The sequence below is a fragment of the Sorex araneus genome, chromosome 5, assembly GCF_027595985.1.
Source record: "Sorex araneus isolate mSorAra2 chromosome 5, mSorAra2.pri, whole genome shotgun sequence".
Classification (NCBI taxonomy): domain Eukaryota; kingdom Metazoa; phylum Chordata; class Mammalia; order Eulipotyphla; family Soricidae; genus Sorex; species Sorex araneus.
The window spans coordinates 44,306,879-44,323,213 of record NC_073306.1 but is presented as its reverse complement, the minus strand read 5'-3'; the positions used below and the strand labels follow the sequence as shown (position 1 = coordinate 44,323,213).

At 52.6% G+C, this 16,335-nt stretch overlaps 1 protein-coding gene across 2 annotated transcripts in view; it reads right to left on the bottom strand.

Moving 5' to 3' along the window:
• Positions 1-8,704: 8,704 nt before the first annotated feature.
• Positions 8,705-16,335, bottom strand: part of COL16A1 (collagen type XVI alpha 1 chain) — a 47,259-nt gene continuing 39,628 nt past the window's right edge. For both annotated transcript variants that reach the window (XM_055139520.1, XM_055139519.1), the window contains 13 exons: positions 16,006-16,050; positions 15,804-15,848; positions 15,502-15,555; positions 15,163-15,216; positions 14,333-14,383; positions 13,975-14,064; positions 12,731-12,766; positions 12,464-12,508; positions 11,077-11,265; positions 10,690-10,756; positions 9,926-10,102; positions 9,676-9,753; positions 8,705-9,085 (listed from right to left, as the gene is read on the bottom strand). In XM_055139520.1, coding sequence (XP_054995495.1) covers positions 8,883-9,085; positions 9,676-9,753; positions 9,926-10,102; positions 10,690-10,756; positions 11,077-11,265; positions 12,464-12,508; positions 12,731-12,766; positions 13,975-14,064; positions 14,333-14,383; positions 15,163-15,216; positions 15,502-15,555; positions 15,804-15,848; positions 16,006-16,050 — 1,134 coding nt within the window. In that variant the 3' untranslated portion in view covers positions 8,705-8,882. The remainder of the gene's footprint in view (positions 9,086-9,675; positions 9,754-9,925; positions 10,103-10,689; positions 10,757-11,076; positions 11,266-12,463; positions 12,509-12,730; positions 12,767-13,974; positions 14,065-14,332; positions 14,384-15,162; positions 15,217-15,501; positions 15,556-15,803; positions 15,849-16,005; positions 16,051-16,335) is intronic.

Below are 16,335 nucleotides of genomic sequence, written 5' to 3'. Positions count from 1 at the left end.
TGCTCAAGACCATCAGCCATTATCCTTATGCCTCTTCCTTCCCACTCCTCCACACTGTCTGGGCCCTTGATTTCTGTAAGAGTGTTTGTCTCCTGCTTCTGACTTATTCCATCTTTTTTTTTCTAGTCTTTCTTTTTCTTTTTCTTTTTGGTTTTTGGACCAAACTCGGCGGTGCTCAGGGGTTATTCCTGACTCTGCACCTTGGAATTAATCTTGGCGGTGCTGGGGGATGGTGGTGGTTGGGAATCACATGGAATGCCGAAGATTGAACCCGGGTCCACCACATGCAAGACACTTTACCCTTTATACTATCTCTCCAGGCCTTTATTTCATCTTTATTTTTATGGCTGCTTAATATTCCATTGTGTATATATGCCACAACTTTACCCAAGACTTGGAGAGGATGAACTGTTGGACCTTGGAGTTGTTTCCATAGCCTGGCTATTATGCTTAACATTGCAATGAACTTAGATGTGTGTATATATTTTCAAGTTTTGGGGGTTCTTTGATGTTGTTCTTGTGAACCTCTTTTCTCATAAATGGGGAAATAGTTTCAGAGAGTCAGAAACTTTGCCTTGTTCTCAATGGGCTAGAGGCAGAATGTAGCCTAAAACCAGACCTATGAATACCCAGCTCTTGGCAAGGAAGTCTTGACTGATCTCCATAGTAGTAGGTCAAATCCTGGTGAAGTATTATCAGCATAGACATGCTGTGATTGCCTTTTTTTTTTTCTTTTTGGGTCATACCCGGCAATGCACAGGGGTTTCTCCTGGCTCTGCACTCAGGAATTACTCCTGGCGGTGCTCAGGGGACCATATGGGATGCTGGGAATCAAACCCGGGTCGACCATGTGCAAGGCAAACACCCTACCCGCTGTGCTATTGCTCCAGCTCCTGTGATTGCCTTTTGGTGGTTCACACTCTACATCTGATTGATTTGAATTTCTTCATGTGAACATATATTTTTTTTACTGTCCTTATATCCCTAGTACCTAGTGCAGTGCCTGAAAGTTTAAAAATATATAAATTATGGTGGGGGCCCGGAGCAATAGTATAGCGGGTAGGGCGTTTGCCTTGCATGTAGCCAACCTGGGTTGGATTCCTTAATCCCTCTCGGAGAGCCCGGCAAGCTACTAAGAGTATCCCACCTGCATGGCAGAGCCTGGGAAGCTACCCGTGGCGTATTCGATATGCCAAAAACAGTAACAACAAGTCTCACAATGGAGACGTTACTGGTGCCCACTCGAGCAAATCGATGAACAATGGGACGACAGTGCAGTGACAGTGCTACTTAGTGGAAGACTAATATCCAAGGCCAGGGAAATCAGGGGCTGGAGGACTGGTCAATGGTTGGAATCTACCACAGCTGTGTGTGGGTGGAGGATAGGTAAGATAGAGAAGGGACTAGTATGACAATAATAGTTGGAAATGATCATGCTAGACAAGAGCTGAGTGATAAAAGTAGGTAATGGGATATACATGATTGTTGGATGTCAACCCTAAGTGTTTTAGGCTTCACCAGTGAATTGCCCCTTTCCTCCTCCCAAAGAAGCTTACCATGCCCTTGCTAACATCCCTAATTTGGTCAAAGTCTATCTTCAACCTTTTCTTTGTGTTGGATATCAACCCTAAGTGCTTTAGGCCTCATCAGTGAATTGCCCCCTTTCTTTTTTCCTCCCAGAGAAGCTTAACATGCTCTTGCTAGCATCCCTAATTTAGTTAAAGTTTATCTTTAGCCTTTCCCTTGTATTTTACCTCTCATTGTCACAGTTCCCCCAAGTCAGTCTTGATTACTTATAAGCCAAAACTTTCTGGTAATTCTGAACTTTAAATTTGTACTGCTTTGTATTTGAAATGCTGTATATTTGTACCTGCTTTTCTATTTCCCCTATAGCCTTTTTATATTTTACTATAGAGCGATGTTCTTTGGTTAAACACAGAAAGACCATTGATGCTATGTTCCTAACATTTTGGAGTTGATTGAATCTGAAATATATCTACTCCTGGGCATAATTAGTTGGTCATAATTTCTTGACTCAGGCTTCAGTTGCTGTAGTTCCTAATACCCAAAAAAGGGAGGTTCCGGCGTGGGACTGGGATGACCCAGGGTGAGTGGCAAAGCCACCCGGCATCAAAATGGTACGTTCTAGAAAGCATGAATGCATGGCCTTGATGCAAGCTGTTACAACTTAAGAGACAGGACCCCCATGGGGAAGAAAGCTGAACTGGCCTGAGAATTTAGTCTGGGATTTATGGTAAAAGCCTTGCTTGCTCTCAGAGCCCAAAGAACTCAGTGTTAAAAGTCTTGCATGCTCTCAGGCCAGAGAATTAGGTGTTGGGATCTTTGTCTCTTACTGTGTTTATCCAAAAAACTTCAAGTATTGATAACTTATAACAACTAGAGAGAAAGATAAAAGCAATGTAGATGTCCCTGGGAGATAGTGTCTTCTTGAATTGATCTCCCCAAGAGAATTTCCTCTGCCAGATGTTTATCCATGTAAATGATCAATCACACCTATGTCCTTACCTCAACCCCCCTTCAGATAAGTATGCTATAAGTATAAGTATGCTAGCAGCTCTGCATTAAATGGGCCGTTTTCACCATCAGACTGTGGTTCCCCCCTCCCTGTCTCTCTGGAACACACACACACACACACACACACACACACATCGCAGCAGCAGCCCCCCCTCATTTACTTTGTGGACACATGATAACCTTTCAGTATCTATTGCAAACCACAATGCCCAAAAGGAGAGAGAGGAGAGAGAGAGAGAGAGAGAGAGAGAGAGAGAGAGAGAAGAAGAAGTGCCTGTCATAGAGGCAGGCTGGGTGTGGTGTGGGGGATGATGAGAGGGAAACTGGGGACAGTTGTGATGGGAAATGGATACTGGTGGAGGGATGGGTGTTGGAACATTGTATGACTGAAACCTAATCATGAACATCTTTGTAAGGGTCTATATCACAGTAATTCAATTTAAAAAATCTTTTTAAACAAACCTCTTTATGCAAAGTTCAGTTTCAATCCCATCCTCCACTAACCTTTCCATATTCCCCAGCATGTGCTTGCTTTTCTGCCTTTGGGTTTAATACCATCGATGTCATTTTCCTCACCTGTTTTGTATCACATCCTCTCTGGGGTTTTTTTTTCTTTTTTGGGTCACACCGGCAATGCACAGGGGTTACTCCTGGCTCTGCACTCAGGAATTACCACTGGTGGTGCTCAGGGGACCATATGGGATGCTGGGAATCGAACCAGGTCGGTAGCGTGCAAGGCAAACACCCTACCCACCGCTGTGCCATTGCTCCAGCCCCTACACATCCTCTCTGATAGTGTCTCCAAAACAAATTTCTCCTCCTTCATCTCAGCATATGCACCCAGTCTCTCAGAAAAAACAAACAACTAGGACCATTCTTGTGTTCTTGTTTATCCACACACTCTCCCCCCCTTTGTTTGTTTGTTTGTTTGTTTGTGGCTCACACCTGGATGTGCCCAGGGCTTATTTGTGACTTTGCGCACAGGGATCACTCATGGTGGTTTTCAGGGAACCATATGTAGTGTAGGGGATTGAACCTGGGCTGGCCACATGCAAGGCAAGGTCCTTAGCCGCTGTATTTTCTCTGGCCCTCCCTCATTCATTTGCTGTAGTTCAACAGTAGTCTCAAGCTTGCTCTTCTCTCCTTGTTCGCTCAAAGACACCATCTATTGCCCTGATCAGTGCCACTGTCCCCTGACCAATTTGTCTGCTTTCACTTTTTCTACCACACACTGTTTCTGGGCTTCATCTCTTTCAGAGGCTTCCATAACTCTTACAATAAAATGTGGACGCATTCTTACGCCCTTAATGGCATGTATAATGGGATGAGACTGCCTGAATCTCCAGAGTTACTAGCAGCCACTGCTGTCCTCATTTCACTTTTGCCATGTTGCCCAGTTCCCACCCATGGGCCATTCCAAGCTCATTTATGCCTCCAGATTTTTGGATTAGCTCTTTGCTAATTTGCCGGGAATGCTTTTCCCTTGGCTTTTCTCTGGGGCTGGCTCCTCCTTGCCATACCCAGATCTCAGTTCCAATACCATATCCTTGAGTGGACATTCCTGGACACCACATCTAAAACAGCATTGTGGAAGCCAGGGAAATATTCAAAGGCTGGTGTGCATTGCTTTGCATGCTGGAGGCCTGGCTCAAGCCCTGGCATGCATGGTTTCCAAGTACCAGGAATTACCCCTGAACTCTGCCTGGTGTCAAAAAAGTTAAAACACTTGTTGTATCCATCCACACATTCTATCCACCCATTACATCATTGTCTTATTTTTATATTAATACTTGTCACTACTTAAAAATCATCCTCTACAGCTTACATTGTATTGTAGTATTGTCTAATCATATATGTCCCTCTATCCCTAGCATCTGGAATGAAGACTGGCATGAGTTCAATAAGCATTAGTGATGTTCTCATCCGGGACTGAATGCTTTCGTTCAGTGCCCGCCACTGGGCTAAGTACAATGTGCTGCTTCACTTACATAATGAGTTGTTGAGACTGAGAGAGGCAAAATGATGTCCCTACTGGCAAGAGATAAGTGGAGAAGTTAGTATTCGGACTAGATCCACTTTATTTTAGCAACTCAGTATTTAGTACTTCTCGTCTGTTACCTCCTGCCCTTTTGTAAACCTCCCGCCCTTCACCACACCACCATCACCACTACAAAGTGAAATTGTAAGATTGTAAATGTTGAAAGAAGCATATTGGATTTTTCAGCAGCCCTGCAGCTTGGGTTGAAGAGACATTTGATGGGAGAGAGACGAGTGGTACCTGCCCTGCTAGTGGGAGTAACGTGACATTCATTTTAGTTCACCAACATTAATTTTTTGTGAGTTCTCAACATGCCAGGCTTTGCTCAAGGAGCTGAGGAGTAAAACCCTGTGAGAATTCCACACTCCCAGTCTCCTTTGCCCAGTAATGGCGCTTAGGAAAACTACTGGATGTCTGTGTGATGTGGGGTCAAGGTCATCCACATCCTCCCTCCGGCAAGCAGAGACCAGCCGAGGCCACTTTCAGGACTGGGCCCCTGAGGATCTGCAGCAGGTGCAGGTGTGTTTATTTTGGAGGAACCAGATCTGAGGGACATGAGATCTTCCAAAGACTGAAGAAATAATCAGCTCAGGTCCAAAACCTCAACTACCTGAGGCAGACAGGGGTGCATCGGGGGAATTCCTGTTATTGTTTCAGCTTTAGCCAAAGGGGAAAACTTGGATTTCAGCTCTCTGTACCTTACCCAACACTCCTGCATTCACAGAAGTCCTCTTGTTGACCCAGTAGAGGTGAGGCGGAGCTCCCTCGTGGAAGGTCCATGCTCTTGAAAATATGGCCTCCCCCCTCCCTCAGGATCCCCCATTCAGTCCCTCCATCCTGGCTCAGCACACAGCTTCACAATTGCTCACTGAGAAGAAATACCAAGCACCCCTTAACTATTACGGAATTGATTCTGATTGGATCCAAAATTTAAATTCCAGTCGGATGCTGTGTATCAGAGGGTGATTTGCAGATTTCTACAGAACCAACAGAACAATGAGAACAGCAGACCTGCAATTCGGCTAACTCCTCCATTATCAGATCACATGGGATGTCCATTGATAGATTCTATTCCTTTAAACCATTCAGGGCAACAAAAAGATCCGTTAAATAAAGGGATAAAGGACCAGCAGACCACACACAAAGAGTCTAAATAGAGTTGATGAATCCCAGTGACAGGGAAAACATTTTCTTTTTTCTTTTTTTTCTTAAAAAAAAAGGGAAGATCTGAATTCCAGAAGCCACCAAAATTGGGATTTTTCTCTGCAGAATAAATATGCAGCAACCTTTTCTCCATCTGGCAGACCAGAGGGTTTCTCAAATTAAGTCTCCTCCAACACATTTTTTCCCACGACATAAGTGAACCCCCTCATTTGGGTGAACCCCACAAAACACACCTTCTCAAAAGGTTCTTGCTTTCCCTGCGAGCATTGCTCCCTTCTCACGAGCCACATGTCAGCCACACCACATCATCTCCTGACCCTCAGTGGCCGCACTCAGTCCTCTCTGGGCCTTGGCACACGCTCTTCCCTCTGCCTCCATCTGTCTCTCTCTGGGAAACGTTAGGTACCTTCCCCTGTGTTCTTTGGGTTCCTGGTACTGCCCCCATCATTCTGCTTTATTGTGATTGCTTATTTAACTCTCTGCTCTCCCTATGGACATGATGGGGCCAGGGACAATAGCTGCCTGGTTGGCTTCTGAATCCCCAGAGCCTAGTACAGTTCCTGGCATAAAGTACAAAAAGGAAATGGAGCCTCAAGTTAGACTTTGCCCTGAAGTATCCGAAGGATCTTTAGGTTGCCTTAAAAGCCTGGACTAGACTAAGAAATAAAGAAGGAAGAGTAGGGTGGGTGGATGGGAAAGCCATGTAGAGGGAGGGAGTGGAAGGCTTGTGCTCCTCCTTTCTTTCTCTCCAGCTTCTCCTGCTCTGGAACTTAGGAGCAAAATCCGTGAATTTTATTTTTTTTTTGCTGACCACAGTAACAAAAGTGACAATAAAATTCTGCTTCCCATCTGGTTCTTCATGGTCCAGGAAAATACAGCAATTTCAAACTCCAGGGAGACAAGCACTGAAATCATGAAAGCTTAAACTTAGCCTGTGGTACAGTCCCTTAAGAGTAGCATGAATTTGACTCAGGAAGAAAAGTGGAGAAAGCATCATTTACTCTGGAAGGATTGACTCTCTGTGGCTCTCAAAGGGGATGAGTTTGATGTTTCCTCCTAGCAATTTGCCCCTCCGGCCTTTACAGTCAACCTGCTCGGCCCAACAGCTGGTTCTTGCTTCTCTCTCTTTCTACTCCTGCCAATGTGCTCCTTATCCTGATGTCCATCATCATCAGTTAGTACTTCACAGACGGGACTGGGAGTGAAGCCGGCCTTCCAATGGGAGCACTTTAACATCTGCCCACAACTAGCTGCCACTTCAATGCAAAGACGATGTTTGCTTCTGAATGTTCTGTTAGAATCAGGGTGAGCCAAGAACTGCTGGTAAGGGATTAAGCGAGAGTTGACTCCTCCTTTATCTAAAACTATCCTGTGAGATGCTGGGGCATGCTCAGGAGTCAACCATTCCCTCCCCCCTGCCCCCATTCCTCTGGTCTTTGGCACACCTTGCTCCTAGCAGTAAAGAAATAGGGCCAAGGTTGTGCAAGGCCATTCCCAGGCTGGCGTGCTGCTAATTGGGGCCCAACCAGTAAAGGGAATTTTCAGAATGGTGCTGGAAAGACCAGCTCTGGAGTGATTTGACAGCTAGTTTGAAGGCTTTAGGCAGTTTGGATACGCATCTGGAGTCTGCATACATTTCTGAGCCTTATGAAGATCCCTTTGAAGTTTATCCAACTTGTATAAGCCTTCCAGAAAACCTGGGCCAGTAAAGTCTTTCTTTGGATGTCCCTCTGGATGTACCCCTTGCTTCCTTCCAGGCAACCAGCCCATCAGGACAAGAGATCTTAAAAGTAGAGAGAGCAGCTTAAGGCAGAATGTTTCTACAATAGTTGATTTCTGTCAGATCCTTTTCCCATATGGAGAAGGAGACAGCAGAGAGACCACCAAACTCGTTTGTGGGCTGTACACTTGGATCCAATAGCTATTTGCCCTCGCCCTCTTAGTTCACAGATGTGGTCTGGTTTTGAAGACCTGGGCTAGAAGATTCAGAGAAGCACCCTGTGTTTGATGAAAAAAAATACCAAAAGAGGTCCAGAGAGATTGTATAGTGAGTAGGTCACTTGCCTTGCACGCGGCCAACCCCGGTTCCATCTTGGTCACTCCCGTTGGTCCTCCCAAGTCTGCCAGGAGTGATCTCTGAGTGAAGATCTAAGAGTAATCCCTGAGCACAGCCAAATTGGTTCACTCAAATCCATCAAATAAATATATTAATAACAAAATATGCCATTTTCAGCCCAGGAGAGCTGGGGACAGGGCCATGCATTGGAGTGGGCAGGAGGTTCCATCTCATTTCCCAAAGAAGCGTTCCCTAGTTGCCTAGACCAGGTCTTCAGTCTCTCCTGCTCCTGTTTGTATGGGCTTCCTAATCACAGAATTACTGGAGCAGCAAGAAGAGACTGAGCACTTGCAGGTGGATGAGCACATCTTAGTACAGAGTGTTATCTCCCAAGGTACGGCCCGGATTGGCATTGGGTCTTGCTCAAAGCAGGGAGGAAGTAAGTGGGTGGGGACCATGCACTGGTTTCTTTAGGGAAGCCATCTGGAGACAAACCTTTATGAGCTGGAAGAAGGGTCTTCATATCTTTTTGTTTGTTTGGTTCATCCTGGTGATGCTCAGGGTTTACTCCTGGCTCTGTGCTCAGGGATCAGATGTGGTGCTGGGGATCTAAACCATGCTGGCTACATGCAAAGCAAGTACCCTACCTGCTGTACTATGGCTCAGTACACCTCACTGTTTTTGTTTACTTGTACAGAGGAACTGAACGCTGCCCCTTTTTCGTACTTGAGAAATGTGCCATGAAGGCCAGGACACCAGGTCCAACGGCCCAGAAGAGGACGTCTGGGGAGAAGAGCTGAGTGGGACACTCTATGCAGCGTCAGTGCATGAGCCCACTGGTGGGCGACAGACCACGGAAGTGAGGCTTTCTTGCCCCAGGACCCAGTGACAAGAGCAGGACGACACGGACATGCAGCTGGAGCACCAGAGAAACCCCACTGGAGTGGGATCACAGGAGTTTTGTTTGTTTATTGGTAAAAAAATATTAACAGCCATTTAAAAAAAAAAACATTCACAACCCATGACAGAGTCCTGTAAGTTAAGCCTCTTGGTCCCAGTGGAGTCCTTCATCTGACGGCAGGGGTGGGTTTAGCCAAAAGGCCCCTTCATGCTCTTCATGGGGGGGTACTGCTGCTCCATCGGAATGGCTCCGAAGCAGTCAGAGGGGTTACAGTGGCCAGCCTTGCCCGGCTGGCCCGCGGGGCCTGGGGGACCAGGGATGCCAGGAATGCCTTGCTGGCCCATGGGTCCGGTGGCACCCATCTTGCCATAACCTGGAGGACCCTGAGGCCCTAGGGAGAGAAGAGTCAGAGAACGAAGATCAGGGGACCCAGATCACAAGGAAAAGGAGAAAGTCTGATCATAGCAAAGGCGCCCCCACATGTGATGGACGTCCCTTGGGCGAGTGCCGCCTGGCCCGAAGACCTGATCTTAACATCACAGCCACAACACTGCTTCTGAGTAGTTTGGGGTGAATTTCTGTGAGCCGGGCCCCGAGCTTTTGAAAGTACCATTCACGGAGTCTCCAGCCCACTCCAGCCCCACTCTGAGAGAAAGGCTCTGTTCTCCCCGACCCGGGCGGAGGACGCAGGTGTAGAGGGACACATGGCACAGCAGCGGGGCTGGGTCTCGGAGCCCACTCACCGGGCCACCCACCCTGGTCTAAGTGACACTGATGAGGACTGGAGCTCACATTCCCTGGCACCCCCATGCCCAGCTCTCTACCTGTGTCCTGCTAGTCCCATTCTGGGCAGAGATGGGCATGGGCCTGCCCTCTCCCGCCCATGCCCACGGCGGCATTACTGAGTGGGACTCAGCAGGCCTGCAGTGCTCAGAGGGAGGAGCCCAGTAATCATGGTCTCATATATCTGCTTCTCCCTACCTGGGGGACCGGGGAGACCATTTTCTCCTGCGATACCGACACCAGTGTCCCCCTTTTCACCTTTGGAACCGGGAAATCCTGGGATAAAAGAAAGAAAGTCAGTTCTACCCCTGAGCAGGTGGTACTCCAGTGCAGTGATCCGAAACCCGCCTTGGGGTTTCACGGGAGACCTCATGCCGTGCTTCAGAGTCGCCCCCAACCTCCATCCCCCAGCTCCGCATGCACCCAGGGACTAGGAGGGCAGAGCTACCTCTCATCCCTGGCAAGCCCTGCCGTCCTTCTCTGCCAATCTGCCCCGGGAGCCCGGGCGACCCTGGGGCGCCTGGCCGGCCTGGAGCGCCATCCTTCCCCGGGGGCCCCGGGCGCCCAGGAGCTGCCGCCATCTCCACGGGGAACTGCATCCTGGAGGTGTAGTAAGCCATCCTCTCTGTGGGAAAGGACAGGGCAGTCAGAGCCCCACGCTCAGAAGGACCCCCACGACTGCAGAGAGGCCGGTGGGATATGGAGTCAGGAGCAGGTGCCCTGCAGAGGGACCTGGGGGTCTCCACATGAGTTCTCTGTGCAGAGCTGGTAAAAGACTGTCTCCAACACTCTCCAGGGCTTCACCAGGCGTAGAAAGGAAGACCCACTCCTTGCGGGGCAGCCAGGGTGGGCTTCCTGGGTGAGCGTCTGGCCCCTCTAGACGGGGTTTGTGGCTCCCCAGATGCTCGTTGGCATCTCAGTGGAGAGAGTCCAATGAGCCCACAGCAATGGTCTCAGCCACTGCTCACAGCCCCTCCTGGAGCACCGGCACACAGCCACACGCCCTATCAATTCTCCTGTCTGCCTCCCATGCTCCAGCGGGGCTCTGGCGCACGAAGGGAGCAGGGGACAGGGAAGGTGTGCGCATGTCTAACGGAACACCTGCCTGTGATGGCAGCTTAAGGAAATGGATCGGGGTGGGGAGGGGAGGGGGGAGGGGGGAGGTGAGCACTGGGCGGCCCATCTCGCACCCACTGTCACTCAGCCAATTACCATCAAACATTTTAACGATCTCTTGTCTGATGAACCTTTTGATTTCATCATAATTCACCATGTCTCCCTGAGGAAAGAGCAGAAAATCTGTCACAATTAGACTCCTCAGCCTGGTATTCTCCCCCTGGCAAAGGACGTTGATGGGGCGGGGGCAAAGGGCACGGGAGCCTCCTGCTGATACTCAACACTTAATCCAATGTCCCCTGCCCCCCACACCCCAAAATGCTACAACACATTTTGTGCATCAGAGCATCTTTCTTGGGAGAGCCACCCCCATCCGGTTAGGAACCACCCATACGATGGAGTCAACAAGAACAGTCAAGTGCAACTCAGCAGACGTGCTCTTCGGGACAGTGCCCACGGCCACCAGTGTCCCCTGACCCTTACCATAGAGCCAGGCACCCCGGGCAATCCCGGGCTCCCCGCAGGCCCTGGAGATCCAGGGTGGCCTCTCTCTCCTGCTGGGCCTGGGGGGCCAACCGGCCCCATGGAGCCGCTCTTGCCTGGCCCACCAGGCATGCCAGCTCTTCCCTTCTCTCCGGCCTGGCCTTTCTGTCCCGAAGGTCCTGGGTCACCCTGCAAGCACAGGAGGCTCCTGAGTCCAGCCTTGCCAGAACAGTCAGCTCAGCCTAGCGATGTCCAGCCCTCCTCTCCGTCCACCCCGTTTCCTTTCAAACTCCCAGGATCTCCTTCTAAACGGTCATGGAATTCCTACAGGTCACCCCACCTCTAGAGCCGACCTTCGAAAAGGCACATCCCAAGGCATTTCTTTCTGCTTAGCTATTCTGCTGGCAACTGATAGTTTCCGTTTTTTTGTTTTTGTTTTTGTTTTTGTTTGGTTTTTGGGTCACACCTGGCAATGCACAGGGATTCCTCCTGGTATTGCACTCAGGAATTACCCCTGGCAATGCTCAGGGAACCATATGGGATGCTGGGATTAGAACCCGGGTCGGCCACGTGCAAGGCAAACACCCTACCCGCTGTGCTATCACTCCAGCCCCTAGGGTCCATTTTTAATGCAAGGAAGATTGGTAATAAAGCTGCCTGTTCCACTGCCAATACTGGCTATCAGGCATAGCCACAAATACTCTTTCATGTTTAGAAACTATTTTGTCATTATTGAAGAAAATATTTTTAATCATTCTATTAAAATTTTTTTAAGATAAAAAAATAAAAAGCAAATTCTGGTGGCGCCCTGGTGCCCAGCTCCTTCCCAGCCTTTAGGAGCATTCAGGATGCTGCCCGAGCACCTCTTCTCTATCTGTGGCCAGGCCTCACTGAGAAGAACTTTCAGAACTGGCCCCACTGCCTTATCCCTCCTGGCTGCACACCCCTCCCCTCCTCTCTGCCCTGCACCCTCCTCGTGGAGGAAACCCTCTACCCTATACAGCCTCCTGGCTCCCAGCGACACTTGCTCGCTCTGACCTCCGAGTGCAGACCGCCTTTTTCGGGGCTGGGGTGCCTGGACTAAGTGAGCACCTGTGGTTTAGGGAGCCCCATGTACAAAGCCTGGCACAGGGACCTGGGATACAAGCGGGCGTCTGCAGATGACGACTTGGATATGTGAATGAGGGAATGGGCTGATTTCTGTCCCCAGGCCCACAGCTAAGGACCCCAGAACAGCCCCCCCCCCGAGACATTCTAAAGCAAGGTTGCTCCAGATTTTGCCCACTCGAGTTCTCGCACACTGTCACTGGCTTCTTGCTTCTCCTTGCCACCCCTAAAGTCCTAGCCAGCCACTGTGTCACTGGCAGAGCCAGTGGTGCCTGCTCACCTTTGGACCAGGTGGGCCATAGAGCCCCTGTTTTCCTGGGGGTCCCTAGAGAAAAAGAAAAGTCAGGGGTTAAGTCTGTCCCGGGAGGCAGGTCCTAACAGGTAGCATCACCTGCCACAGCGGCCCCCGTCCTGATCTTGCCCAGCTAGATGGGACCAGAAAAAAGTCTCACTCTGGCCCTCACCCCCAGGACCCAGATTCCTCTCCCCAGAACAGCAGCTTCCTGCGTTTCTGCCCCTGAGGGAGGGGGCACCAGGCACACGGTACCTCTTTGCCAGCTGCACCATCCGCACCAGGTTCGCCCTGGGGAGGAGAGAATAATGGGGACATGAAGAGGCCAAGTCAGCTTGGTATCTGTCACAGGCTTATCCTGGCCAGCAGGTGCGGTCAACCCCTTCCCAGTCCCCCTCCTTGCCCCCCCCCCACACACACTCTGGGCTAGATTATGAAAACCTATTTCCCACCCAGCCTGGTCCCCGAGTCCCACATTGATGTCTACAGACCATCAACGTGGACACCAGGTCCACAGACCATTCCTTGGCCAAGCCGGGCCAGGGAAGCACAGAGGCGCCTCCTTGACCTGAGCAGGGCAACAGTCCCTGGTCCCAAGAACCAGCGAGATGTTTGTGGGGTGAAGACATGAATTGTGAACCTGCACTTGGTGAGCTCCCAGACACCAGCAGCAGCTGGTGCCCAAACCCTTCGCCTCCCTCCTGGGCCCCCACTTGCTGCAGGGCTGGGCCAGGGATGGATCCGTGACTGAAGGCAGAGGCACCCCAGGCCAGCAGGGAGGGAAAGAGGAAGGGAGCTGCCTGCCCAGGGGTCAGGGCTGGGTCCTCCAGGCAGAAATGCTGACCCCATCGGAGTCACGCCCACCCCAGAACCACCAGCCCTCATTGTTGCTGCTGCCCCCTGAACAGAGGCAGCTTTGGGGGCAACACACCAGCCTGGGGAGCCAGAACACTGGGGTTCCTGGCCCCATTCCTCAGCCTGAGCCCCTCTCCCCCCAGGCCTGGTCACATCTGAAACTTTAGGAAGAGGAGGACACGGGTTCCACGGCAGGCTTCTCCGCTGGCGGCTGTGCAGCCCTCGGCCCACGGCCGCACTTTGCCGAGCTTTGCTTTCCTTGCCTAGTAAACGGGAACCGCCAGACCGACTAACTAGGGCCACGGGACAGATTAGGAGACAAACGCTCAGCACTTGTCAGTGGCCAAAATGCTACGGCTCGTCTGTTAAATGTCAGGGAGAGCAGCAAGGTTTCTGAGTGGCGGGAGGGCCCCAGGACAGCGGGAAGCATGTGACAGGCAGGCGAGGGTGAGGCACCACGCAGGCCTGCAGGGCTCGTCTGCTCCCCCTGACAGGCTCCTCACCACTCCCTGCTCATGGCCCCTCCTGGTCTCCCAAGCTCAGGGCCCTGCTGCCCTGGAGAACCCCAAGCGCAGCGTTGCACGCAGCTGAGGAGCTCCAGGGGCCTCCCGCAGGACGGGCAAGGCCACCAGGTGAGGTCTTACCGGGGGACCAGGGTGTCCAGGTGGACCAGGCTGACCCGGGATGCCGGAAAGACCCCTCTCTCCGGTGGCTCCCCGGTCTCCTTTCGGGCCCTGGAGAGAAGAGAGCGGGGTGAGAGAGGAGGGGGAGGGAAGGCGAACCCCCATACCCGGAGGCAAGCTGCCCCCCAGATAGGGCCACCAGACCCGAAGGAGGTGGTGCTGCTGGGACTTGGACCCAGGCCCTGCGCTGGCACCCTGGAAGCAAGCGAGGCTGCTGCCAGGGCAGGAGGGAAGTGGGGACCAAATATCCTCCACACCCCCGCCCGCGGCCCCTGGATGGGGCACTGGGAAGACAGTCCCAGTGGAGCATGTCACTCACCACGGCAGAGATCCCTGCGGGGCCCGGCTGGCCCGGAGGTCCTGCTGGTCCCTAAAGAGAGTCCGAGTCAGTGGGCAGGAGAGAGGCCCCACTTTGGTCTTTGCCCAGAGCCTGCTTTCAGGGCCGGCCCTGGGGTTCCGGGCCATAGGCCCTTCCACTGAGCACATGGGGTGGTCCGTGGGGGGCGGAAGCCTGAGAAGTTAATCAGGACCCCCTTTCTTCAGTTCTGAGGGGCTTTGCTGACCAGGGACACTAGGGTCTTTCTCAGAGTGTGTCCTCCTGCTTCCAGACAGAAGGTTCTAGAGGCAGGAACTGTTCTCCTCATCTGCCCCTGCCAGTTTCCAGGGGACAGGAATGTCCAGCGCTGACTAGAAGGACAGAAGCAGGGAAGGCATCCTGTGTTTCCCTGGGGACCGCAACTCAGAGTGTGAGACTCCTTATGCGGGATGCGAGGGGGACTGTACCAGACCCAGGCCCCCTGTCCTGGGTCTCTGGACCCCAGGAGATCCATAAAATTAGTGATGAGGACAGGAGAGCTCCTCGTGCTCCATCATGAGCCGGGTGTCACGGCTTCTCTTGCTCTCTCGGTGCCTCTGTGCTGGGGCAGTGCCCGGCATGGAGCAGGTGCTCTGTGATCATGTGCCGAAAAACGGGATGATCTATTTTTTGATAAGTAAATGCAATGTTTCCCAGAGAAGAAGAAATGGGCGGCAAGCCAGAGACCAGTCGGCCGGGTGAGCTGGGTGTGGCAGGGCCGCTCCTGAGGCCACTCCCTCCCCAGCCCCCAGGAGACCCCATTCCCGGATCGGCAGAGACACAGTTTAACTCACAAGGTGGCCGGGAGGGCCAGGTCTTCCCTGGGGTCCCATGGGGCCAGGCTCACCCTGCAGGGGTCAGAAACAGACGTTATCGCCCCACAATGGGGGCTGTGGGGTGGGGAGGGAGGAAGCCCAGGGCCAGGGGAACCCCCAGCAAGCCCCTTCCAGCCGAGAAGCCAGATGCAGCCTTTCCCGCCCACTCCAGGGAGCCCCAAGGAGGGCAGGTGATGTGTGTGTGGGGGGGTGGGTAGCAGACGTCCCCAGAAGGAGCAAGGGTGGAGGAAGGGGCTGCCTCAGGGACCAAGGCCACCCCACACTTGGACAGGGTGCTGTGCACACCCCAGCCCTCACCTCAGCTCCAGGCCGGCCACTGCTGCCAGGGGGACCTGGTTTTCCACAGTCACCCTGTGGGAGAGAGGAGGGGGGTGGGGGAGCAGTGGGAGCTCAGCTGACTTCATTCCCACTGACCCCTCTGGTCCACCGCAGCTCGGGCCAGAGGCTCCTGGTGTCCTCAGGCTGGCAGATGGTGATGCCTTGCACAGGCTGCTGGGCACCAGTGACTCAGGCAACTTGAACGGGGGTAGCACCTCCCTGAGGTCAGGCGGCACGTCCACTCAGCCAGGCCTCAGCTGTGCTGGGTGCCGTGGCCTTACCTTGGGGCCAGGGAGGCCAGGATGTCCTGTTTTCCCCTTGAATCCCTGGAAGAGGAAGCAGGGAGCTGCCACATCCCCTGCGTCCCCCGGGGGGCCCTGCCCACTCCCAAACCAACGCTCAGCCCCTCCCGAGCTCCCCGGCAGGCCCTGCACCTGCTCTGCCTGGGCTCACCCAGCCCCCTCTTCCTGCAGCTCGGCTTACCGGGGGTCCCATGAGTCCAGGTGGGCCAGCAGGACCGGGGTCCCCCTAGGGAAAGAGGCACGAGGCACCGGCCTTGTTTGCTAGCACCCAGCTCTCTGCTGTCCCCGTGCTGTGGGCCTATCTAGCCCAGGACCCGGGGAGGACCAGGGAGGAGGCGAGGAGGCAGGGAGGGCTCCAGCTGGGCCCTTGCGGGGCCTCTGCTTTCCTTCTGTGGGGAACTGCAGTGGATTGACCGTGATGCTCCCCACTTGCCAGGCGCTCCAGACACCCCAGCAACACCCGACCCAAGCGCTGAGGAGGGGGCTGCGGGCTGCGGAGCCAGAGCAGTGA